Source organism: Microtus pennsylvanicus, chromosome 2, assembly GCF_037038515.1.
Source record: "Microtus pennsylvanicus isolate mMicPen1 chromosome 2, mMicPen1.hap1, whole genome shotgun sequence".
NCBI lineage: Eukaryota > Metazoa > Chordata > Mammalia > Rodentia > Cricetidae > Microtus > Microtus pennsylvanicus.
Genome location: NC_134580.1, coordinates 37,752,568 through 37,778,783, shown reverse-complemented (window position 1 = coordinate 37,778,783; position 26,216 = coordinate 37,752,568). Strand labels below are relative to the sequence as shown.

General features: G+C 43.8%; 1 protein-coding gene across 4 annotated transcripts in view; it reads left to right on the top strand.

Annotated features, from left to right (window-relative positions):
• Nucleotides 1–24,743, top strand: part of Khdrbs3 (KH RNA binding domain containing, signal transduction associated 3) — a 138,932-nt gene extending 114,189 nt beyond the window's left edge. For 2 of the 4 annotated variants that reach the window (XM_075960874.1, XM_075960875.1), the window contains exons 8-9: nucleotides 14,359–14,417; nucleotides 16,109–16,712. In XM_075960874.1, the coding sequence (XP_075816989.1) occupies nucleotides 14,359–14,417; nucleotides 16,109–16,200 (151 nt within the window). In that variant the 3' untranslated portion in view covers nucleotides 16,201–16,712. Of the gene's footprint in view, nucleotides 1–14,358; nucleotides 14,418–16,108; nucleotides 16,713–17,624; nucleotides 17,683–24,463 lie in introns of those variants that run through there. The other 2 variants (XR_012909630.1, XM_075960876.1) reach the window with 2 other exon arrangements.
• The last annotated feature ends 1,473 nt before the right edge of the window (nucleotides 24,744–26,216 follow it).

Genomic DNA, 26,216 nt, shown 5'->3' with positions numbered 1-26,216 from the left:
AGCGTTTCTGTCTCAAAGGTGACTGCATCTGCAAAAGGAGCTAAGAAGCAAAGGGTTTGGACTGATGTATTGTCCTGTCCTCACCCTCAGTCCCTAGTCTAGCTGTGTCAGGAGTCTGCATCTTCAGAGGAAGTGGGGCTGGAGAGATGACTCTGGTTAAAGAGCACTGGCCACTCTTGCAGATCATGACACAGGTTGGTTCTCAGCAGCCACAAGGCAGCTTACAATCTTCTGTAACTCCAGTTCCAGGAAATCTGATGCCTTTTTTTAACCTCTGAAGGTACCAAACATAAATATACATGCTAGCAGAATACTCTACTGATATAACAAAAATAAACCTTTCAGTAAAAAGGAGAAATATGTGTTGTGAAGGCAGCCTATCCTATTGGTTTTCTCCCTTGACACATAAATGATTTTTTTATTTTAGGCTTTTCTTTTGCTAAAATAGAGTGTACTTACAGCAAAGGGATTTAAACCTATCTGAAACAAACAAACAAACAAAATGGGTGCCTGTTTTCCTGGGTATGTGACCCAGAGAGGGCTGTGTCCTGTACCTCGGAAGTGTCTTTGGCTTTTCCTGTTAGATTTGATCATGAGATTTTTAATTCCAGTAATCTCCTTTGATGCCAGAATTCCATGCCTTCATTTTACAACACTCAAACCTATTACAGATTAGACCATCGTGATTGATGGTTGAACTGGATGGTGGCAAAAAACAAATCAGAGTAACTGCACTTCTTCCCCACTCTGGCAGCGTTGCCATGGGTCCTCGAAAGATCACTTTGTGTCTCTGAAGCTGCTTCCTCATTCCACATCTGTTGTATGTCTCAGTTAGCATGTTCTTTTCCTTTGTCTGGCCTTTTTCTTACTTGTCAGTACAGGCCTTTCTATTTCCTAGAAACCTTTCTGTGTCCCCTAAAATAGCTTGGGCAATGCCCCTAACGTTCCCCCCGCCCCCGGTTCTACACAACTCTGAGCTCCATGGTTCTATAGCATGACACTAGGGATACTCACTCAGTTGTCTGATTTACATGAAGGATTAAACCAAAGACCAAATTGTGTTTTCTGTTGCATTCCCAACATTGGCAAATAGTAGGTGTATGTATCAGTTAAACGAGCTTAGAAAGAAGAAGATGCTAAACACCATCAAGTTCATTGTCACACAGCATAGTGTGGGAGCTGTGTGTGTGTTAAATGGTAGACAAGCGTTGCTTTCAAACTAGAGTTATGAAGTGGAATAACCAAGTCACTGGGGAAGATAGTGTGTTAGATGACCTAGCCCAGTTCATCATCTAAAACAAGGTGCCTCCATGACTATTGTCCTCCAAACTGTTTGCTTGCTATATCTCAAGTGTATTAGTATGTTCCTATTACTGTCATAAAATACCCTGACAAAAGCAATTTATGGGTTAATTTGGCTCCTGGTTTGAAGAGGAAAGCATTGTGGTAGCGGATCACATGGCATCCATGATCAGGAAGTTGATAATGACGATCGCTGGTGCTCAGTTTGCCTTTCTCTTTTCATTCCTGACCCCAGTTCATGGAATGGCACTGCCCACATTTAGACTCAGTCTTTCCACTTCATGTAACCTAGTCTAGGTGATTTCTCACAGCTGTGCCAGCAGGGTTGCCTCTTGAGTGATTCTTGAACCTGTCCAACAGTTGTGGCTGCAGTGGGTTCACCCTTAAGATAGGAGATCTCTTTGGCATAGGCATCTGATGCTCTCTGGTACGTTGTTCTCTGTGGCAAACAGAAGAAAGGAAGGATTCAGAGCCTCTCTGGGGAGAATAACTTAATGCATAGAATAAAAACTTTCTGGCAGATGTGTTGGAGTACGGTCCAAGTTTAATACCTGAGTCATTGAAAATAATCATTTCTATTAACTGAGTATGATAATGTGGCCTTAATGCAAGGAGACAGGCTGCATGGTGCCCTGAGATCAGTTTCTTCTCTTTGATTTGACCAAGTACTCGCCAGTGTGTTCATACCATCTGAGGTGGAGGTGACACTTAGAAGTATTTCACAGAGGGGGCTTTAGGAGGCAACTGGTATCTCTGATTGACATTTAAAACATTTTTATTAGACAAAGCGATTATTACATCTGAAATGAGGCTTTACGATCTTAATTATAACAATGGGGGTAGAAACAACGGTCAGCATTTATTTTGTACTAAATGGCAAGCCAGTGGAAGTGCTTCGCATGTGTGAACCCCAATTACGCCCTGTTCGTCATCAGCCTGTCATCTAAGCCACAGCTGCAGTAGTGACTTAGGAAGCACTACAACCACTTTCTTCATTTATGTATCCTTCCTTTCTGTCTGATTGACCTTTTTTTTTTTTTTTAATGTCTGAGACAGTTGTAGAAGTGGACACTCCAAAGATTGAGCTGCCTGTTCAGAATGCTGCTGCTTCCAGCAGGGAGCATAGCATCCATTCCCAGCGGAGCCTTTAAGCCAAACCCTGGCATCCTAGTCCTTAGCAGTGCTGGGGCTCCGTAATGGTTGCCTTTGTTGGTCAGTGCTTCCCGTCATCACACCCAATCCCCCAGCAGCCGTGTGAACAGGTAGATGTGAGCTGGACAGGCGTTAGTCTGAGGCACGAGGGGACAGTAATGACCACCCTGGACTTTGAGGATTCCAGCAGACTGTGGGGCTTCTGCTCTTACCTTGTGTATCATTTTATACTTGTCAGCCTCATGATGACTTTATCAAAGCGAAGTGACTCCCTCGGCAACTATAAGGGACAATTTGGAGAAAACCTAAATGAGATTGGGAAAGACTAGCAGTATCCGTGGGGTCTGGCTCCTGTGATGGAGTAGTCATGGGCAGACACAGCTTTGGGGTCTGTGCTTGCATCTGTGTGATGTGAGACCAGTACTAGCAGTTAGTACCTTGGGGAGTGCGTAGGCCAAAACCTGGGGTAGGCAAAGCCTCTTCAGGAGGACATCTCATGGTCAATTGTACCCTGTTTGCCTGAGTTTGGACCCCAAGCTTGACTACTGGGCATTCTGCATGTCAGCAAGCATATTCTGGGAATTGTCTTGAAGGCCAGATGTTGCCAATTTTGTGAATAGAAGGCCTTAGGCTTAGAGAAATTGAGCAGGCTTTTCATTGACATGGATCTTTATTCTCGTTCTGGCTTCACAGTTTAGCAGTTCCATTACCTGAAGGACATTTCTTTGTCTATATTATCTGAATGTTTTCTAGTTTGTGAAATAGAAATTGAACCTGAAAGAATTCTGTGGGATGTGTGTGTGTGTGTGTGTGTGTCCGTATGTGCTACTTTCCATATTCTGGAAAACTATCTGATCAAAACAACATAAGGAAGGGAAAGCTTATGTTAGTTAATGGCTTCAGAGTCTTTAGTATATCAAGATAGGGAGCCATGTAAAAGCAGCCTGCATCATGGCAACTAGGAAGCAGAGACCCAATACCTCTCTGGCTTCTCTTTTCTTTCCTCTTCTATTCCACCATCTGAAGTCTTTATCTCATAGATGGCACCATCCACATGCATGGTGAACTGTGCCTCACCTTGGCTCAGCCTCTGGAAATGCCATTATAGATACTACCAGAAGTGTGCTCTGGTGTTCTGCCTGACTGTCAGCCAATTAGGTGGGCAGTAATTAACTATTGCAGTAGGCTGTATGTGGAGCTCTCTATATGTAGTTGTTCTGTATCCATTTCCATCTTCAGTGTTCTCTGTTATCTGCTGTCAATCATGCTCTGGAATAATGGAAAAGTCCATAGAAAGATGCTTAATATACTTTAAATTGTGTTTTAAAAAGTGTGTTGAATTTTCACAATCTTGTTTCATTATGCTTAGGAAATGAGACATCCATACTGTATGTACAATGTATTAATAAGTATGTAGCCATCTTGGTCACTGGAACTGCTGCGGGGGGACCACAGTGGCCCTTGTTGTACCTATTGGCAGCACCACATCACCAGAACTGTGCTGTTGGAAGCTCGTGCAGGCCAGAGAGGAACAGAAAGTTTCTCCTCTAGTGAAGAAGTCGAAACGCCCAGCTTAGTAGGAAAGCAGTGTGACTGATGGGGCTACAAAATCTGCAAGAAGAATAAGTATTTCATCAAATTGTGAACAAGAGAAGAAGCTGATGGTGTGTTTGGTGTTGTGCCCACACACTGCAGAAGTGACGGGGTGAAGAACTGCCTGCACCGTCAAATGTCCCCTCTGCCACAGAATTATACCTTACTACAAAGCCTGGACACTGAGTGTTTAAAGGTTCTCTCTGCTCAGTCTCTGCTTGATCTTCTCCTGAACTGTCTTGAGGCTGGTGTTTCTGCCCCCACCTTTTTCCTGAATGAAGTGATAGTTTTTGCAAGGTCATGGGGCACCAGGTATAGGTCCACTTCCAAGGTGGCAAGCTATAGTTTAGTTGTTACTCTCAGATTTTTGGGGTGTGTGTGTGTGTGTGTGTGTGTGTGTGTGTGTGTGTGAATGCAGGTGCCAGAGGAGGACAAAAGATGGTGTTAGTCCCCTGGAATTGGAGAGTTGGAGGCGCCAGCAGTTGTGAGCTCCTAGTGTGGTGGGTTCTGTTGACTGAGTCTGGGCCTTGTATCAGTATAGCAAGTACCCTTAACCACTGAACCACCTCCACACCCCTGTTCAGTTCTTAACATATTTAGAAATTCTCAATATGAATAAATTAGTAAAGAGTCATACTGTTTTTCTGGAGTAAGTTAAGTTAAATAAATGGACTTTTTTTCATAGTAGTTCATTGAATAAACTGACACTAATGCCATGCTAGAATTCAGATTTTAATACCTCTCAGTTTTATGAATAAAATGACAAATATTTCAGTACAATCAGTTTTATATTTTGGAAAGATTTTATTTTAAATTATATGTATATGTCTGTGTCTATGTGAATATGTACATATGAGTGCAGGTATCCATGGAGACCAGAAGAAGGCATTGGATCCCCTGGGATTGGAGTTGTAGGCAGTTGTAAGCTGCCCAGTGTGGGAACCAAACCCAGGTCCTCTGCAAGAACACTAGATTCTTAACCACGGAGCCATCTCTCCAACCCATCAAGCATATATTTCTTATTTATCTTTGAGAGAGAAAAGTGTTTTCCCCCTATGTCATTTTATATTGTCTAAGAAAAAGAAAAAAAGAAATTAAATGTGTGTGATGGATTTAAGTTCCTTATTTCTAAGGTTTAGGAGTGCAATTTAGTGATAGACTACTTGCCTAATATGCCCAGGATCTCTGCTTCATCTCTATTACTTTTATCAAATTTTATTGCATAGCTAAAGAACAACATGATAAAATTATTTGACGGTTTCCCTTTGTCATAGCTGCCGTCAGCCCCGTGGTGGATCTTCTGAGAGACATGTTATCTCTCAGCCAGGTTAATGATAGTTCTGAAAGGTCTATAATTTAGGAAATTGGACCTTCAGTTTTCATGACCTGATAGAGCTACTGCACCTTTCTCTTAGAGGCAAGGGGATTTCCTGATTAGACTAAAAATTTGTCCTGGCCTTTTAAATTGAAAATTACTTAAATTGCTGGCACCCATGGATATGCTGTGGATTCAGTGTTAAGCTGCTGACAATAAAGGGAACTTTATTTTCATGTATGTGTGTTGTGCTGATGCTGTACTCTGGTCTGTGATGTGTGATGAGCATTAGGACAGTGTGCATGCCCTAATTAGACAGGACTTCATTGCAGAAATGCTACCACTGATGTGAACAGTAGTCAGTGAGCTGTAATGCTCGTAGGGAAAGTAAGGTTTGTTACCACTGTTCCTGGGAAGTGCTACAATTTCATTCATGATTTTGGTGCAAATACCAGCATGGTGAAAAAGACAAATAGCATCTCAATTTTTATTACAGTGACAACATTTTTCCTTCATGTATTCTGGGTGTCCTCAGGCCACACATTGAAAGCTATGGCCCTGGGCCATTTCACAGATGTGACAGGATGCTATAGGAGAAAGATGGATCACCCCTGGATCCAGCATCACCAGGGTGGAGCAAGTTGTCTAAATTGTGTTCGACATGTGCATGCTTCTCATGAAATGGATGGCCCTCCCACACTAAGCTGTTGGTGGGCAGACGTCTGCTTTCCTGCCTGGTGCTGTGAGCTCTCTGAGTGCATGTGTGAATTCCCCAGTAAGAAGAGCAGACACTGAAGACAGCCAAAAGTAAGGTCAGCGCCGTCTCCTTTCCCACATGAGGTGCCATTAGTCCTGTGGGTACAGGATAGCTGTGGGAGCGCAGGTGGGCAGGAATTCAGGAGAGACCGGGAGGCAGCACAGTTGGGGGAGTGGACAGCCTTGACTTCAGGTATAGCTGCTTTCATCAATTGCTACAACCTGATTTTGTGGCTTTTTATTCAATGTCCTCCTGAGGAAATATCATTAAATATTATGAAGGAACTATTAGGTAAGAAAGACTCTGATTGAAAATAGATTGAAATTTTTTTAGCTATTTACCCTGAAGGAATTTCAGATCTTCAGTTATCTATGATAATGGGAAAATAAGAATACTCCCAAAATTTCATTTGAAAGATTACTTTTCATTTATTCTACTTTATCTTTAGAAATTTTTCATGGTTAGTATAAGGATTGATGTCTTTGTGGTAGAATAGAAACACTGAACAGGGAAGCTGGCCTAGATCAATTGCCTATATCACATAGTAAGAATTTATCAAGTATTAGCTTAAATATTAATTTTATGATAATATATACTGAAAGATTTCCCTTAAAGAGACAAGTCAAATAATTGGGAAATCAGCCTTGTAAATTAAATTCAAAAGATGTAGTACTCAGTCGTCTGCCTGCAGAGGGGGGTTCAGCAGTGCCCCAGCCCAAAGTCGTCAGCACCACGGGGACAAAGCCCAGCTGCAGACGCTCTGAGATTCACTGATGTAAGGACTGCTTCCAGCCCCCATGTTCATGTCTGTCTGCGGCTGTCTCTGAATCTGAATGCTGGATGTGGTGAACTCATGGGGAACAATGTGAATGACAAGGTTCGTGTCATCGTCTCATTGTTCTCATAATTAAACAATGTGCAGGCTTTCAGAAATAGGACTTAAATTATTTGTACACTCAAAGGAATGTAATAGAAAGAAAAACACAAAGCTGAATCAAAATATCCATGGACTCCACCCACCACCCATCCTTCCTCAGATTCTGCCTCATGAGCTGTTAGGAAGAAAGAAAGTTTCAAAAGATTCCCAGGGAAATACGGAGGAAACACAGTGTTGGACAGGAGTAGCCAACCCGCATTCAGGAGAAGGGCCTATGGAGTGTGGCTGACTATGGGAAGGGCCTATGGAGTGTGGCTGACTATGGGAAGGGCCTATGGAGTGTGGCTGACTATGGGAAGGGCCTATGGAGTGTGGCTGACTATGGGAAGGGCCTATGGAGTGTGGCTGACTATGGGAAGGGCCTTCATGCAGGCAGCCGTAACTGAGGAAGCCTTCTCTGTTGGGTTCAAGACCGTTTCTGAAGCATGAGGCCTGGCTTGGTCTCTGGCACCCAGCAATGCAAAAGGGAGCAGTGTCTGCCCAAGCAATCGCTGTGAGAGAACAAGGCTATAGATCTCGTAGTCCCATGCTCCAGGGGAGCCATGGTACCCCCAAAAGGATAAGCAACTTGAATATCCTGCTGCATACAATACCCGACCCTTTCATTTACCACCAAAGGAAAATATTTTAAGTAAGGTGTGTGTGTGTGTGTGTGTACAGACAAGTTAGCTGAGAATCTGAAAAACAAGAATTCATGCATTGCCAAAATTTACAAAGCTTTTTCAAAATATCAGACTCAACATACTAAAAATGGCATACTTTGAAAGGACAGTTCTCATAGAATGGATGATTTTGTAATTAATTTCCATGTGGATAAGAAGACATGGGCCATAATGGCCAAACGAGGTCTGAAGTGAGATAGCAATGATAAGATAAAGAAAGCATTGGATAAAAGGTGCAGAGGCCAAGACATGAAGGACCCAGTGTCCTGCTTCAAAAGTACAGGATTACCAGAGTGGGCAAACACATAAGGGAGGTAGGTGTAGGGTTGCCTCTTGACAGTATCTAGAATTGCCTGGAAGAGGGACCTCTCTGGGCATGCTTGTGGGGTTTATCTTGATTTGTTAAGTGATATGGGAAGATCCATTTTAATTAACTATGGACAGGGGACCCAAGACTATTAAATGCACAAAGAGAGCTGAGTACGCTCTCGCTGTCCCCTGACTGTCCTGACCTTGCTGCCATGATGGACCATACACCCTGAACTATAAGCCACATAAACCCTTTCTCACTTAAATTGCTTTTATATATTGTCTATATATTTCATCATAGAAACACAGGAAAAGAAACCAAGACAGGAGCAAGAATTTTTAGAAAGAAGAAAGACTTCTAAAGCAGATAGTTTTCGTTTTCCTCTCACTTTGAAGGACAGCAGCTGCCAGAGAGGCAGGTTTGTAGCAGTCGTGTGCCGAGGGATTCAGAGCGGAGGTGAAAAACGGTTCGCAGTAGGCAGGCTGTGTGGCACTGCTGTCCGGAGGGTGAATTCCAGACCCTGTAACTTTGCAGATGTGAGGGATGTCCCGACCGACTTGCCAGCCTTTCTTCTGCTGGTCGTTCTTGCAGTTAGGCTGACCTCAGACAGCTTCACTTTTGGTTAATAAACAGGAATTAATATTAGCTGTTTAATAGGTTTGTGAAACAGCATTTGATATGTGGAATGTTTGATATATGATATTAAAATATGATTATAAATTAAGTATATAATTATATATTAGCCACCAGATTCTTCTTTAATAGTAGTGAACTAAGGCATTTTCCTTCAAGAATCCAAGAAATACTTCTTAGTCCGACCCCATTCACCTCTTCCTCTTGTATCCTCTGTTTTCACTCAGCTCCGCGCAGACATCCGTGTTGGCTAATTTTTTCTTCCCACCTCACAAGACAAGGCTGCGTTGGGCGTCCATATGCCAGACAGAGCTGCTGCCAGGCACGTGCCCCTCTGCATGGACTTCTCGGGAGTGGATGCAGCACCTTGTTCCCATGTCTGCATTTTCAGCTCAGTGTCTTACACACAGAAAGATCCTGTGGTGTTTGTTGAATACACGATTCTGCTCAGGTTTAGGATCTAATTTTATTTTGTCAGGATCCTTCTGCATTTAAGACATAACAGACTTTGAACCTTTTCATCTCATTTCTTTAGAACTGGAGGAGGAGATGCCTCTTGGTCAGCATTACCTATTAGTGACATCGCATCTCTTCAGACTGCCTGGGTACATAGTTTTTGCAACTGTTATATTCATTCATTCACTCACTCACTCATTCAGTGTATTAAGCTAAAATCTAGTGAGTTGTACCTTCTGTGGTCTGGACATTATTCTGAGGGCAGCTGAGCCATATCACTGAATAAAACTCACACATCCCTTTTGTGTCGGTCTTGCCTTCTCACTTAACTGAGAAGAAATGGGAAAGAAGTTGTCCCTGTCAGCTGCTGTGCTGTGCAGCCGAGTGAGGTGAGGAGCAGAGTTACCATGGCGAGGTGATGGCAGCAGTCTTCTACAGCCCTTACTGGAATGGTCCAGCAGACTTGGTAAAGGTGTGGAGCCACACACGAGAATGCAGACTTTGTTCTCAGCACACTAGATCGATTCGTTCTGTTTAAGAAGTAGTGGTTCTTGAATGGGGCAGGTTGAGAGATGAGTTCGGAAGGCTGATGTGATACGAAGTTTATATGTTAAAAGGCAGTTGGCACATGAATCTGATTCTTAGAAGCACCTTAAAAGATTATATAAATTTGAGAGACTTGGATGTTTAGATTTTATTTAAAGAGACTATATAAAATCACCAAGGGATTTGCTTAAGTAAATAAGAAAAAAGGGGCTGGCATCTGAATTCAAATGTTCTAACCTGACAGTCAACGAGAAGAGGAGGGATTGTCAGGCTAACAGTCAAGGTGACGCCAGTGATGGAAAAGAGCCAGGAGCCCCCTTGCTCTCCAGAGCTACATGCTTGAGGGGACAGGAGCATTGGGGCATGGGCTTAAAAGACTTTGCTTTGTCCTACCAGAAACTAAGAGAGGAAGCCACAGAAAGAGGGTTTATAAAAATATTTTGTGTCTCAATGACGTGATCCCCAGGCATTCCAATGAGGTGAGTAATTAAGGGACAAGTAGAGGCCAGAGGACGGAGATCTCTGGAACTGAAGGATTGATGACCTGTACACACCCTGAAACCAGCAGGCCTCAGGATTGGGAAACTGCTTGGGGGACAAGCGCAGTGCCGTGGCTGTGCATGTGTTGGGGGACAGAGGGCTAGTGAAGAGACTGCCTGCTTGTGCTCCCTGCTTAGGGAGAGGACTACGTAGAGTGATGGTTCTCAACTGTGGGTTGTGACCCCCGGGTCACAGATCAGATATTTACATCACAATGCTTAGCAATAGCAAAATTACAGTTAAAAAGTAAGTAGAGCAATGAAATAATCTTACGAATGGGAGTCACCACAACATGAAGAATTGTATTAAAAGGTCACACAGCATAAGGAAGGTTGAGAGCCAGTGTTTTGACAGGTTTTAAGAATGAATGAGCTCATTCCTAGTAAACTGAAGAAAGGAAGGGAGCATAATAGAACCGAGCTTTTGTGAGCTGGACCATCCGCTTACTCACTCTTCTCCAGGCAGGAATTATGCTGAGCTTTGGGACTTTCTGCGATCACGTCCTTGTGGGCAAGAGTGTAGAGGTCTAGGGAGGTGACCAGGAAAAGCCTGCTCCTAAGCTCTTAGCAGGGGAGGCGGTAACCCAGTCTTTTCTAATGGAGTGTGTACTGTTCAGCTTCATGTTGGGGGGGGTTGTTTGTTTCTATTAATATTTTAAGTTGTGCTCATAAATGGAGTTTATTTAGTGTTTGTTTCTCCTCTGCCATGTCTTGGCTCAGGTTTATCTTGGGAAACAGGTCACATCTTTGGCTAATAGACATTTGAGGTATACAAATGAAATGTGGCTAAAGCAGTCTAGATGCAGCTGACAGGCGGGAGAATGGGGCGCAGCTGCTCCCGCTCCACAGCTTGATGACAGTCTCGCAATAAATAATCAGAAACTGGGGGAAATGATAGCAAATGTCAATTGAAAGTTTTCACTTGTCAAAAACTAAGATTGTCTTATCGCCTAACCAAGGCTAGGCCAAATTATGCTGCCTTTTATCTTCCTGTTCATTGGAAAATATTTGGGACCCCACTACATGCTGAATTGTGTGAGTGCTCTTCACAGATAAATTTCCAGCCCAAGTGGCTGTTCATTACAAATGATGTCATTTCGTCATTGAGGCAGTTGTTACACTCTTGTGTTTATTAGTCTCAAGGTCTGTCATCTTAGCTCTGAAATAATCTGGACTGGTCTGTGCAACTGGTACAATTCTCAAGAACCATGAAGTTTTAATTGAGAAACCATTGTAATGTTACTTCTGACTTTGGAAAAGAAAATCAAGGTTCCTTTAATTTAGTTTTTGAAAGCATTACTAGTCAGTTTATTTGCAACAAAATTAGAAGGTACTTTGACTTATTTGGAGTCAGATTCTGTGGCTGAGCCTTGGAGAATACTGGAGTGAGGGCAACATCAAGCCAGCCCAACTGAGCTGTCACTTGGGCCCTACACATGGAGTGACTTCACCAAAGACCCTGAAGACAGGAGCAGACACAGGTGTCTTGACTGGTTGGTGTTCAGCATTGCCTCTAAACATTTGCCTGAGTCTGAGTTTCTGTCATTAGAGGAGAGACATTGTATTTTAAAACTCTTCCTTATTCTACAGCACAGTGTGTTGTAGAGAGAAGCCTTGTTGGTTTTGTTTCTTGATGTTGTGTTTATTGCCTTCTGATTATGGAAGTCTATCACTTTTTTCCAGCTAGTTCTTCTCACTGTAAGGGTTCATTGTGCCTAGAGGAGAGTCAGACCTACAGGAGAGGAAGAGAGAAAAACAATGCTGTGGGCAGTTACTGTGTCCACATAGCATGGTCCTTGTGTTAGGATTTCTGTTGCTGTGAAGAGACATCCTGACCATGGCAGCTCTTATAAAGGAAACCTTTTAACTGGACTGGCTTACAGTTCAGAGGTAAACATTGTGGCATGCAGGCAGACATAGTACTGGAGAGGGAGCTGAGAGTTCTACATTTTGATCCATAGGCAACAGGAAGTGAACTGTGACGCTGGTCATAGCTTGAGCATAGGAGACTTCAAAGCCCACCCCCAGAGTGACACACTTCCCCCAACAAAGCCACACCTACTCCAGCAAGGCCACACCTCCTAATAGTGACACTTTCTTTGGGGACCATTTTCTTTCAAACCACCACCGTTTCTGCGAACCATGACTTCTGTGCTGAGTGTGAGGAGTTCCAGGGAAATGTGGTCAGCTAAGGAATACACAGCCTGTGTCCTGTGCATGGTAGCCAAGCCTTAGGTGGAGGTGCACTGCCCCTCAGCTTCTGTGAGCCTCATTGTCCTAAAACAGTAAAAGCAGATTTTTAGATCAGGTGGGATTGTACCCAAGAGAAACTGCCAGTCTGGGTAGTTAAGCCATCTGGCCAGGTTGTCATAGGTCCACTCTTGACTCTCCTTCCTTCTCAGTTTTGTGGGATTGCCTGCCTCCATTCTGACAGGCATTTTTAAAATTCTGTATCTACCTATGCCCTCCAGCACAGCATGTTCTAGAGCCTCGATTATAGAGGATTCACTTTGGAGCAAGCGTGTTCAGCTGTGTTTAGCTGATTTGTAAGAATGTGGATAGCCCAGGTTTACAGGGTATATATCCTGTATTGTGCACTTAGAAAAGACTTATCCTGATGGTCATTCTGGCCCATGATGTTATTAGAACTTGGTCATTCTATTTAAAGACTCTTGAAAACACTTGGATTTCTCATCCTCTTCCCTTCTTTTATGCTTTGCTTTCTCTATTCCTTCTCCTCAGCCATCCTTCACCTCCATTTTCCTGGTCCTTCAGAACATTATGCAGCAGTGCACCCTCTATCTGGGGCACAGGAAGTGTGTGTGTGTGTGTGTGTGTGTGTGTGTGTGTGTACACCATTGTCCACACCCTGGTCCTTCCATGCCTGCTGTGGAAGCCTCTGATACAGGCCAGGATGAAAAGTGATGACGATAGACTAGGATGGAGACAGCCTGCCTCTGAATGAGAGAATTTCTGTGAAGGTACCATGTAGGCTGAAGTTTGAGTAGAAAGCAGCTTGAAGGAGAGACTGAAAGCACCTCCAGCAGAAGGGGCAGTCACATGAAGCCTTGTCCCAGTGGAACAGCACTTTATTGCTGAGGGCCCAGGGGAGCCAGCTGATTTTAGGGTGCCTTTGGATTGTTTGGTCTTAGGTCTATTTTACACAAGAAAGGAAACATGGGGTGAGGGTTAAGGAGTGGGGTGGGGTGTAGCCTATAGTTGGGGTCTGAGTTGTGCTGTTGCCAGTGAGGTATTAGGCTGGTTCCCTAGCCGTCCTCCCCTATAACGTGGTGTGACAACTCTTCTACCTTGGCCCCAAAGCACATGGCAAAAGACACCATGTTTCTCAAGGTGTGAAATGCACGCTGGCCTCCACTGTGCTTGGAAGCTTCATGTTTGGTTGTTGGACCTTGATATAATAAGTATGCTTGTTTCTTATAAAATTGCTGGGGAAGGAAGCCTAAGGGGGTAAATGGACTCTCTTCCTCGGATATACAGAAAGAACACTTGTAGCTTAGTAACCAAACTTCTATTTGTAAAAACAAAACAGAACCACACACAATTCAAATGTGGTATGAAGATGAAGCCTATTTTTATAGTATTTGCTAAGTGGTAGCAACAGCAGGCTCTCCTTGCTTTCTTGGGAATGGTAGATTAGAACCTAGACTTGCCTATCCATTGAAAAGACCCTGTAACTCCAGGCACCCAGGTGTGAGGTTTGCCACTCTGATGGAGCATGGTGATGCTGATGAAGAGCAGACTCTCGCGGGCCTGCTGTTTAGTGGATGAGTAAAGTGCCCACAACTGTCACGGTGCTGAGTTTTGTGACACGTATGAAAGAATCAAAGAAACCACCTCTGTTTTTTGGAAAGAAATAGTGTTCCCTGCTTCCTGCCCATCTCCCACAGCACCTGGTGTGAGCCCACCTGGTGAGGATCCAGCCTTTCCCCAGATGTGATTTGAATGACAGACTCAGGAGTTAAGAGCCTTTGATAGTCAAAAAGTCTGTCTTTTCTCAGCATTCTGTCATCTCAGGAGGAATTAATTCCACTTTAGCCGTTTCTATTTTTAGTTTATCTAGTTTTGAGTACTGCATTGGATTTAGCCCCACAGCAGAAACATCTTGTGCTAACAGTGTTTTCTTTTGTTCGTGCAGCGGAGCTGATTACTATGATTACGGGCATGGACTCGGTGAGGAGGCTTATGATTCCTATGGTGAGTGAGTGGCCATAATAATCACAGAGAGAGAGGACAAGTGGGCATGGACAAACCTTAAAAGTCCTTATTGGAAAGGAGATCCTCCTTGTTTTCATGACGAATTTATTTTGTGTGTGAACCCCCCTCTTGATTCATCTGTGTATACCCTGCTATTGTCAGGGGCTCCTTTAATAGTTAAATGCAGTACTTAAAGGCAACTGAAGAGTGTGTTACAGTACATGAGTTCAGATCCCAGGCCTAGGTGTTTTGTTTGGGTTGATGGCCAGTGCTGACCTTCTCACTGCTTTAACAGAGTAGGTTGCCAAACTGCAGACACCTGAACTATCTCTGTTCCTTGACAGTAAAGGAAATAAAGAAAGCCATTTTCACTGCCCCTCTCATGCTTGTCCTTCTCCCATCTTTACATTTTAATTCTTCTCCCCACCTCAAGACCTGAGAAAAATCATCCCAAGAGTCCTTTCATAAAGGTTACAAAAGCTGAGCCATGGAGGAGACACGAGGGTTGTTGGGCTCATTAGGAGGTAACTCCTCTTAGTTCTGCAGAGACCATTAAGGTGCTGGGGAATCCATGAGCCTCAATAAGCCTGAAGGATTACAGGTTTAATTACCAGAAGTGACGGTAGCGGCAAAATGATAGTAAGAAGTGCCTTTGCTACAGGGCAGAGAGATCAGGGAACAAGAAACCTCTATAGGTAGCAAATCTCCAAGAATGCCTAGTGTCCTGTTCCAGTGAGTGGGGATCCTGGGAAGTCAGCTCTGCAACATTTCCTGAACTTAGCTGAAAACCTTTTTCTGGTGTACCTTGAAGTGCATTTTGATGTATCACCGTCCAGGGGCTGGGTTTGTTTTTTGTTGTTCTCTTTGGTTTAGTCTTTTTTTTCTTTCCTTTTTGGGGGTAGTTATTCATAATAAACATTTAAGAGACATGCATTGACTTGGCAAGTGCTGCCTACTGAAATCCGTGCAAGTTAGCCAAAGGGAATGGCATTGATTGCGTGTTTGTATCAGAAGAGGTTGTTTTAAGCATTTTTCTCTCCCATCTTTTTAAATTGGTCTCTGAGGACACATGGCTTTTTGATTGCTTTTTGTTGCAGCAAGGACTTAACTATTTATTTGCTTTCTGAGACCTGGGGATAAATAAAAGTCCTGACACCGGACACTGTTGACTTTCAGGGGGTAAAGGTGATTGGATGTCTGAGGTTAGCAAGCGCTGTCCATGTGTGTTCTTCATGACATGGTGTCACTGCGATGCCCCCACCAGTGTGCCTCCTGAGATTTTTCTTTTCTCCATCTGCCTTTCCCACTTTGATCTCAGTTCTTCCTTTTTCTTATCCCAAAATATCTGTGTTCTTTTTTGTTTTCTTTGCTGTTGGAAGAAATTAGAATAGTCCTTTTCCATTCTCTTAGAGTTTTGTGTAAAGCTGTTGATTTGCTCTGTGAGGAAATTCTTGCAGTTAGTGGCTGCTTCCAGCACAAAGGTCACTCTCTTCTCAAGGTGATCGTATCACCCGTGACACAATCATTTTGTACTGTGTTTATAATATTTTAAAGTAAATCCCCTTGTGCTTCTTTTATTAGTACATCAGAGACACGTATCTCCAGTATGACATTTACCACTGGTTCTGACGGATGGAGCTACTGGGACCCCATGACAATGGCCTAATTGTGATTCATCTTCCTGATTTTAGGGCAAGAAGAATGGACTAACTCAAGACATAAGGCGCCTTCAGCGAGGACGGCGAAGGGCGTCTACAGAGACCAGCCATATGGCAGATACTGATTGTACTGTCTGATGTTGTGAAATAGCCAATCTCCACCGTCCTGTATACTGTTCAAAGTAATTTTTTTCTATGAACAATCCCTTTTTAAATAAATCAAAATGCTTAAAATCTGAATGGATGGAATTTAAAACCACTTTGTTGAAGCATCCACTTGGCAGGGAGAAGGACATGTAAAATTTTGTTATTTGCAGTCTGTATATGAAAACTAGGTCATGAAAAGGAAAAAAATAACTTTGATTAACTAGTGTTAAACAAAAAGATAGGTTTACTAAATATGTTAATCCATTCTTTTAACATAAGCCTCACCTTTCATTTTAAAGGTTTCCATAGAATTTAGTTATTTTATCTTTCAGCCATATGCTAGTTTTTTTTTCTTGCCAACTTGCGTAAAAAGGGAGCCAATTACAAGTGCAAACAATGTGGTATTCTTTTGTAACTCGAGTCTTGAAATGTTCTGTAGTGTTAAGCAAAGTCTCCTCTTGCTTGATACTAAATAAACTTTTGAAAGAAATTTCGTGTGTGTGAGCTAACGATTTCATGTCTTTCTACTTAAAAAGGCCTTCATAAATAGCTGTAAACAGGGAAAGGGTTCCTCTAGTGATGCTTGTCACACTAAATACTGTACAGCTTATTTTAAAAGTGGTATAAAATTAAATGTGCCATGATATACTCACCATAGGTTCAAATGCGGTCTAAAGAGTCCACACGGTATCGAGCTGCTCGAGTGGCACGTTAAACCCACGCAGACCCAATCTGGTTTTAAAACTGGTTTTAAAATAACTACTGGATTTTCTGAAAAGGATGTGATCAGTTTTCATCTTGTCGAGCGTTTTTTCACTAGTGCAACTTTGGATTTTTTATGAGACTTTTGGTACCTTAATGAACACCTCGCTCCATGCTGGAAGCATAAGCACAAAGCTTTTAAAGACAGTCTGACTTGACTAATTGAGGTCGCGCTCGCCAAGGCTGAGGATGTGTAACCCTTAAACGGTCTTCATTTTCAAAGGTAAATAAATCAAATAAGATTTTAATCTCACTTAATTTATCTTAATATAACTAATAAAACCAGGGAGGTTACAACTTAGCCAGTTTCATTATCCATTTTAGAAAGGTTTTAAGATCACCTAAATTCTCATTTTTAAAAAGTTTAATTTGTTTTAGTAATCTAAAAAGCCTTAGTTTAGCCAGTTTAATTGGGGCCAATTCTTCCCTATTAAACAACTGTAAAACCTCATAACTAGATGTGTGTAATACATCTTTTGGTTAGTCATTGAGGGCGTTCTTAAAACTGACAAGGGTTTAATAAAGTTATTCGTTAATCATTTGGCTTAAGTTTTAATTGTAGATTATGTAAAATATTTGTCTTTATTTTGGGGGGTTTCCATCCATTTCTTTTGAGTAAATAGATTTCTTCTTTTGTTAGGAAATGTTGACCACCCTGGACTGTCAGAGGAGCTCCCTGTGACTTAGAGCAGACAAAGGTAGGCACCACTTGTCCCAGATGTCAGCCTGTTCTTGCTAATGCGGGTGGGGTGGAGCAAGGTGCTCCTCCCACTGCTTCCCAGGTGACCGCAGCCAAGGTCCTGCAGGAAGCCTCTGCAGCGTGAGTGGGTCTGGAGCTGGACACTGGAGGCTTGGCTGGGTGTCAGCACCTGGGTTCATCGTTTCCAATGAAAATAGAGCGGTCTCGTCAGTAATAATAATTATCCGCAAGGGTTTCTAAATTTTTACGTTAAAGAGAGCAGTTTGCCAGACTGAATGATTAATGTGAACCCCTGATTTTTATACATATATGTGAATGCAAGAACTTACAGAAATGTACAAGCAGTTTTTCAAAATAATAACCTGGTCTTGTAGAACAGTGTTATGTGCTTCTCACTTTTGAAAATTAGGACTTTTATAAAATAAATATTAAAGCAGGAGTTTTGTAGAATTAATTTCTTTCTCTTTCTCCTTCCTTCCTTCCTTCCTTCCTTCCTTCCTTCCTTCCTTCCTTCCTTCCTTCCTTCCTTCCTTCCTTCCTTCCTTCCACTCTTAAACCTGGAGATCTGTGAAGCAAATATCTGTAAAAGTAGGAAGGTATCATTAATTAGATCTCGTTTTGTAGATAGCAACCACCACATGTGTCCTGGACCACATGATCTTTCTAAGACTTCTCTTTCGGGGTGCGATATTTGGGGATGTTACTGTCGGTTTTGGTAGTTGGCTTGTTTGTTTGATTTTAAGATTCGCTGTCACTCTGTGACCCTGGCTGCCCCTAGAACTCACTGCATGTGTGTTTCACCATCCTGGTTGGATCTTCTCAAGTGTTTATATTTGAACGCCGCCACTCAGCTGTGCACATCTGGGCAAGCGTCTCTTCCCGACAGTGCCAAGGAGATGAAGCCACGCTGTCGTATTTATAGTTCTGTAACTTTCAGTAAGTGATGCTGTAGGCATTGTTTATCCTGACCGTGAAACAGTCACCTGAAGCTCGGTGGTCAGGATTGAATTCACGTATGTAATATAAAGGTGAAACATACAAACTTTTCTTCATAGTCAGAATTAACTGAAACACTTAAATTGCCCAGAGAAAGAAATCAAATCTCTTCTAATAGAGGAAAATTGTGAAGTTCATTGAGTTTGTCATTTGCTTGATTTTTGCTTGTTTTTCTACAAAAGGGGGGAGAGTGACATTTCTCAGTATCAGAGCTTTTAGGTTGTTTTCTTCTAAAATAGTATTTTTGTTCTTGTTTAGTGATTACTCTATCAAATGATAAATATGGACTTTTCATTTTCATGGTCTACACAGTAAATAGTTTGTTATCATAGAATTCTGTGTGTCAAAACTGTGACACTGGGCTCCAATCAAGATGTTGGCCAGGTTGCGGTCCATTGTACCGGCTCCAGGGATACCAGGCCCTTCTGCCAGCCTCTGAAGAGTACTTACACTCAGTGGCTCAGACCCCATCCTGAGTCAAGAGTAACTCAGTCCTCACATAGGCTTCTTAAATCAGGACTGTGCATAGACAGAGGGTGGTCTTCTAGTCTAATAGCCAGGAATCATAGAATGGTATTTGTATTTCATTCTTGCATAGTCCGTGGCCTCATCATACTGTGAAAGGGAATGACTCCAAGACTAGGAGCACCCTGCAATGGGAGTGCTCTTATGTGACTGCTGTGACTGCTACATTGTGACCTGTAGCTTAAAGGGAGCTCCTGGCCACAGAAGCTGTTATCCATCATTGCAGGAACAGGAAGGAGCAGACACAGTCCCTGGGTGAGCACACACCCAGGGACCCACCTCCTCTGAACAGGCTCCCCTTCTCCATCCCATCACTTCCTCAGTAGTCTGCTCTCAGCTTGAGTCTCTCGGTGGATAAACTCGATTCTTCAGAACCATCCTCAACTATTTGAAGACTTACCTAGGGGCAGCAGGCTTTACTCTCCTCCTAGGCAGTTCTCAGTGCAGTCTGGCTGATAGGGTTAAACATTGCAAATTGCAGGACATTTCATTGCCTGGCCACCATTTCCCCAATCCTGACTTCCTCCTGTAGTGCCCTACATTATGTTGCTCTCTTCTTCTGCTCTTCTGCTCCTGGCCTGTCTCTTCCTAGAGTCCATCTGTTTCCTTACATGATGACATAGAGTTCTGTGCTAAATAGAAATTAGGTAGTGGGAATATAGTGGTTTAAAAGATCCAGGACTCTACATTAAAGTAATTTGAAATCCACCTGTAATTTGTTGGTGAATCAGTATTTCCTGCTCTTTTACACATGGGAACCAACCCCACCTTCAGGACTCAGCCATGTCCCCTCTGCTGCTAACTAAACCATCGTCCTCTGCCCTCTGAACTCGTCGTCTTCTCTGCTTTTGGGTAGGCCATCATCCTCTGAACTCAGCCCATGCCCCCTCTGCTGTGAATTAGACCGTCATCCCCTGCCCTCTGCAGAGCTGGCTTTGTGACTGTTACTTCATTTCAGTCTGGATGTCATCACATACTGGTTAAGCTGTGACAGTTGCCAAGCATGTGCCTTCATTTAAACGGCTTCATTGAATTCTAATTACCATAAGCATTGTCATCTGTGTTTTATAAAGGAAATAACTGAAGCTTCAGGCAATGAGGTTATTATGTCAGCTGCAGGTCCTTGTACCTGGTGAAGCAAGATTTGAATCTGATCTAGACCCTTTGAGTTTCAAAACACTCCTTTTTCCAGTCTCCATGTTACACTGGTGTCATCATGGTGAAGGCGTCTTACAAGGAGGAGCTGTATGCTACCTTAAGTCCCGCTGGGCATCATCCAGACATCTTGATTATCTTATCTCTGCCGACGTTCATGCATAAGAAGATAGATTATTTTTCTTTAGGTCCTAAATATCATGTACTCCAGGTACTCCAAGTCAAATCATATTTAGTATTCACATAGGGTAATAACTTCAGAGCATCTGTTTGACTACAGGCAGAAAAGTTCTTGTCCTTGTGGGCACCACACCCTGCTATGGAAAACAGCTAGCAAAGTATCAACCAGCCTGGCTGCAGGTACATGTAAGGTGCTTTTTACATGCTGGAAGAGGGATGCAAAACCCAGGCAGGGTGGTTAGAGGGAAGAACTTACCAGCAGGGGCTTAGGGTCAGATGAAAGACTATGTCGTCACAGGACTGGTGTGGGAGCACTCGTCACCCAGTGTGGTACCCTTGGGTGAAATGGCTCAGCTCCGCTCAACTGTAGGGTCCCCACCTGTGAAATGAGCATGGCTGAGATAACTGCCTTCGTGTGGCCGTGCAGATAGAAACATGTCCAAAGCAAGGTTAAAGGTCCTTGCTCTCACCTGGTGCTGGGTACATTTACATAGAAAAATGTGACCCTGGAAGGAAACGTCAGCTGTGTTAGATGACAAGAGGGAGTGAGAGATGATCTTGGCAGGGTGATCTTGAGAGATGTGATGCCTATGCAGGGTCTCCTTTCACCTTACCGTCTGCGCCTCCGGAGACCACACCTCAGGCACTAAACTCCATCCGGAACTCAGTGCAGAGCTCCTAGAGCCCCAACGAGTGCAGAGAACCCAGGTGCCCTGACATCGCCACCTCGTCTCTGACTCAACACAGCCTAAGACGGGATGGGTTTAATCACTCAGCATATAGAGAACCGTGCTACCTGAGGTCCCCTGGGTGGGGGTCGGAGGGATGTCATGGAAATAATTGCAGTGCAGAGAGTCTAGTTCTCAGTTTAGCTCAAAATTACACAGAGGTACACATCACGGTGTGCAAAGAACCGATGACTTAAAACTGTAGTCAGAAATCCTACTCTCTATGCTACTGTTTTCAGCTATCTGTTGAGCATAAAATGAGGCTTATGTGTCCCACACAGTGTTCTGTAGGGACGGGAAGGAGAGAGCTCGTCATTAGCTTTAAACTGGCTCATATATCCTGCCTCTCGGTCCCTGGGTGGGAGCTGTAAAGCAGGTTTCCATCCTCATTGCACCCTCTTTATCTAATGGGAAGTTACAGTCACTTGCAGATGACACTGATCCCCAGAGGACTCCTAGTTCCCAGAGCCCATCCCACTGCCAGCTCCACCTCCTCCAGGGGTCAGCACCCAGGCAGAATTACCTTTAACTCTTTCAGTGAATCCTCAGCCATGAGTGGAGCCCTGCATGGGCTTGCTGCTGTCTCTTCCGCCGCCCTCCTGCCCACAGCACCAAAGCCTTGCTGTGCTGCACACCCTCACCACTGTGACACTCCTGTCTGCCCCATTCTCTGCCCAGCATCATGTCCCCTTGCTCCAGTGGCCCAGCTCTAATCTTGCACTTCTCCGTCCCTTTCTGTGGGACTTGAAGCATACCACACGCAGGCATCCTTCCTCCCTGGCCAGTCAGTATCTCTGTGCCCAGTCCCCACTCAAAGACTCCTAGAACATAGTGAATTCTGACACAGATGTTCTCTGACTAAGTATCTGCCCTTCTCTCTACCATCAAAACATTTCTTCGGTGCAGAGCTTATGTATCGTAGGTTGTGAATGATTAAGCAGTCAAAGGAAAGGGAATGAAGTGGCTTCATGTCATATAGTTTAGAAAAAAATGGATTAGGATTTCTTTGATCTTCTCTTACAACTTTATAAACAGGTTGTAATGTGTCCCCGTGGGGCAGGCTCAATGGTGAGCAGCTGCTGCTGTGTTCACAGCACCTAGCACATGGTGGACCTGGGGCGTGTGAATGAGCAAGGAGAGGCAGAGGTACTGAGTTCAGCGTAGACAGCCTTAGGTGCCCAGGAGGGGTGAAATCCTTTCCCATCTTCAGATAGGTGTTCAGTTCTTCCAGGAGTCTGCTTACTTTAGAAGTTAACTTTGCAAGGGCCAGCCAGTTGAACCGCAGGCTTCACACCATGCTAGTAAAGGGCCTCTCTCCTGGAGCCCTGGACCTCTTGGAGAAAACAGCCTTCATAGTGTCTTTTCCCATCTTCCTGTCTTCTTTGAATCCTGCCAGCTTCCCAAGGACCTCCCTCTCATCTGTAGCCAAAAGAGCCTATTTTTGTCAAGAGATTATCAGTTGACAACACTCAATCCAGAACCAATTTTGAGCTTCCTTGTGTGGGTTGTTCTTCACCCCACAGTAAGCTCCCAGTTAGGCTTAAGAACTTTACATTTTATAAATGTGAAGCCTTTAAAAGTTATCCAAGGAACTATCTCGGTTTAAAGGTCGTGACACCTGCCATATTAAAAGTGTTTGAACTCTATATATTAACGCTTAGAAAAACAGTTTGCATCTGATTCTTCCATGCAGTAGTGGCATGGTATGCAGGCATCCTTACATGCTTGCTGTATGTTTGGTACTATGTAGGAATAAAAGACTCAATGGCAGCAGAGGTGATAACAGAGTGGAAGCAGTGTAGCTAGGTATGTGAAGGGGATTAGCAGTTGAAGCTGAAATGGGTTGTGAAAGACACCGTCACACAAGTAGGTGGAGATGAGAGAAACACTAGAGCTGACAGGCTGGCAAAGCTGTGAAGCAGTGTAGGTGTTGGCTGCATGGACTTACTTGTGTGTTTGGGAACTCACTAGCAAATGCTGGAATATGGGGTTGCCAGGAGACACATGGAACAAGATGCTTTAGAAAGACAGGAAAGGTGCTAAGGCTCAGCAAGCTTTGAGTGAGGCTGCGTTGTCGCCTAGCATAGGCTGTGTGGATGGACACGGTCCTACACTGGTGCTGCTGTATGCGTTGTCCCCTAGCATAGGCTGTGTGGATGGACACGGTCCTACACTGGTGCTGCTGTATGCGTTGTCCCCTAGCATAGGCTGTGTGGATGGACACGGTCCTATACTGGTGCTGCTGTATGCGTTGTCCCCTAGCATAGGCTGTGTGGATGGACACGGTCCTACACTGGTGCTGCTGTATGTGTTGTCCCCTAGCATAGGCTGTGTGGATGGACACGGTCCTACACTGGTGCTGCTGTATGCGTTGTCCCCTAGCATAGGCTGTGTGGATGGACACGGTCCTACACTGGTGCTGCTGTATGCGTTGTCCCCTAGCATAGGCTGTGTGGATGGACACGGTCCTACACTGGTGCTGCTGTATGCGTTGTCCCCAAGCATAGGCTGTGTGGATGGACACGGTCCTACACTGGTGCTGCTGTATGCGTTGTCCCCTAGCATAGGCTGTGTGGATGGACACGGTCCTACACTGGTGCTGCTGTATGCGTTGTCCCCTAGCATAGGCTGTGTGGATGGACACGGTCCTACACTGGTGCTGCTGTATGCGTTGTCCCCTAGCATAGGCTGTGTGGATGGACACGGTCCTACACTGGTGCTGCTGCACTAGGGCTGATTCTCCTAAGTGTCACCTGGCTTTTGAACTGACAGTTTTTCCGTGGAGAATACATGGAAAGAAGTAGTCTGGTGTTAATTAGTTAAAAGGGTATTTGAACACCCAGTAATTCAGTCTCTTATTTACCAAGGATGCAAGGATGGTACCAGGGAGGAACCATGGGAATATCACTGTTTGGTCCAACAGTAGTGTGACACAGGCTTCACCATTCTGGATTCAGCCCTGAATGCCACGGTGCACCAAGCTTGGTCGGTACCATGCTGCGTGTCCTTCTATGGTCTTCACAGGCACAAATGTTTTCTGCCCTCACTGAAGCCACACTGCTTGTTATACGTGTCCTGTGTGTCCTGAATATCTGCCTGCATGCTTCTGATGCCCAAAATTCACCATTTGGCACAGATCTCATCATCGCTACCTTGTTGATGTTTACAAATATATTTCATTTTCCTCTTTTTCAGGAACTGCTCTGTTACGGGTTGCTTAGGGACAGTCACCTCACCGTCGTGCCTACCTAGTGAATGAGTCCACGTGGGAACTTGACAGTCATCAGTTGATTATTGTTGTTTTGTTCCTAATTTGTGTTTTTGGAATGTTTTTATGAAACATCTTTCAATTTAGAAAGTCTTTTTTTCTTTTTAAAGAAAGAAAGTTTTGTTGTCTCTAAATAAGAAGAATGATTTGTATTGTAGCTAATAAAGTCTCCCCCATCCAAATCTCTGACATTTTAATATAGACAAAGACCACAAATCTAGTTATTTCTTCACCGCTGTGACGTTTGCATACTTGAGAGTTTTATTATAGATGTTGCTCCCCACAGGAAGTGAAGAATCTACACAGACAGCAGATATGAGAGTGATTTATCCGTCTCAGTTATGGCTCAATAAATGTGAATGTTAGGCAAAAGAGGCCTGGCTTGTCCCGGGTTAGTTATGAAGGCTTCTGTGGGAAGTGGAGCGGTGCGTGGTGGGACAGAGTGGACTTCAGTGCCTCCCTGTGATTTGAAATGGAACATAGTTATAGGTCAAGGTCTCCGTGTATAGTGTTACTCTGTTCTCCCCCTGTAGTCCGTTTCTAGTGTGTTGTGATTTTAATTCCATGCACCCCAGAAGCCTGTGTTTATGTATGCAGGAAGCGATGGCAGCATGCTTCCTGATCTTGGAATCTCCGTGCAGTCTCACGCATAGTTGGGGTGTTGCTTCCTTCTCTCAGACGTTTCCTCGAGCCACAGACTTTTTACAGCTTCTTAGTTCAGGACATTTTGTAAACACAGAATAACTTAGCTTTTTCTTATATTTTTAGTATGCATCCTAAAAACATAGTTGTCGTCTACTGAAGTTCTGACCTTTATATATATCAAATGTGCATTTCCCATCTTCTGGCTGTGATGTGCAAGGTGTGTGCCTGAGAACACACAGCAGAGGCCGGCAGCCGGAAGGGTGAGAGCTGCAGTCTGGGACCAGGCTTGGGAAGGTCGTGCAGCTCAGGTTGCCCTTTAGCCCATTTACACAAGGAGAAAGCCTAGGCTGTGAGCAGCCAATGATAGATGGAAGACTGACCCCTTCTTACTTGCCGACGCCACTGAATCCCTGTGCTGTGAGCCTCCAGCTCAATTCTGTCCTGTCACCCTGAGTGTACTTTTGATACCTAAATTCTGGCCCGGTGTTCAACCACCTTCATTAAACCTGTGTATTTATGTTTTTTAGTATGCAATATATACTTTATTCATGTGCACATTATTTTAAAAAAATATATCCAGATTCTTTTAACTGAATCTGTCTTAGAGGTTATATCATAATATCATAGCTATAGATTGTGCTAAAAAATTATTTTTTCTGATAATTTTTTATTACTTTATAAATAATACCAATCAAAATTACTACTTCTTCCCCTCCTCCCCCTTCCCTCCCACTCCCCTACTCACTCTCCTTCCCTCCCCCTCCAGTCCTAAAAGAAGGCTGAGTACCCTGCCCTGGGGAAGTTCAAGGCCTTCCCCCTCCATCCAGGCTTAGGAAGATGTGCATCCAAATAGAATAGGATCCAAAAAGCAAGTACAATGCAGTGGAGACAAATCCCAGTGCCATTATCATTGGCGTCTCAGTCTGCCTCAATTGTGAGCCACATTCAGAGGGTCCAGTTTGATCCCATGCTTGTTCAGTCCCAGTCCAGCTGGATTTGGTGAGCTCCCATTTGTTCAGGCACACTGTCTCAGTG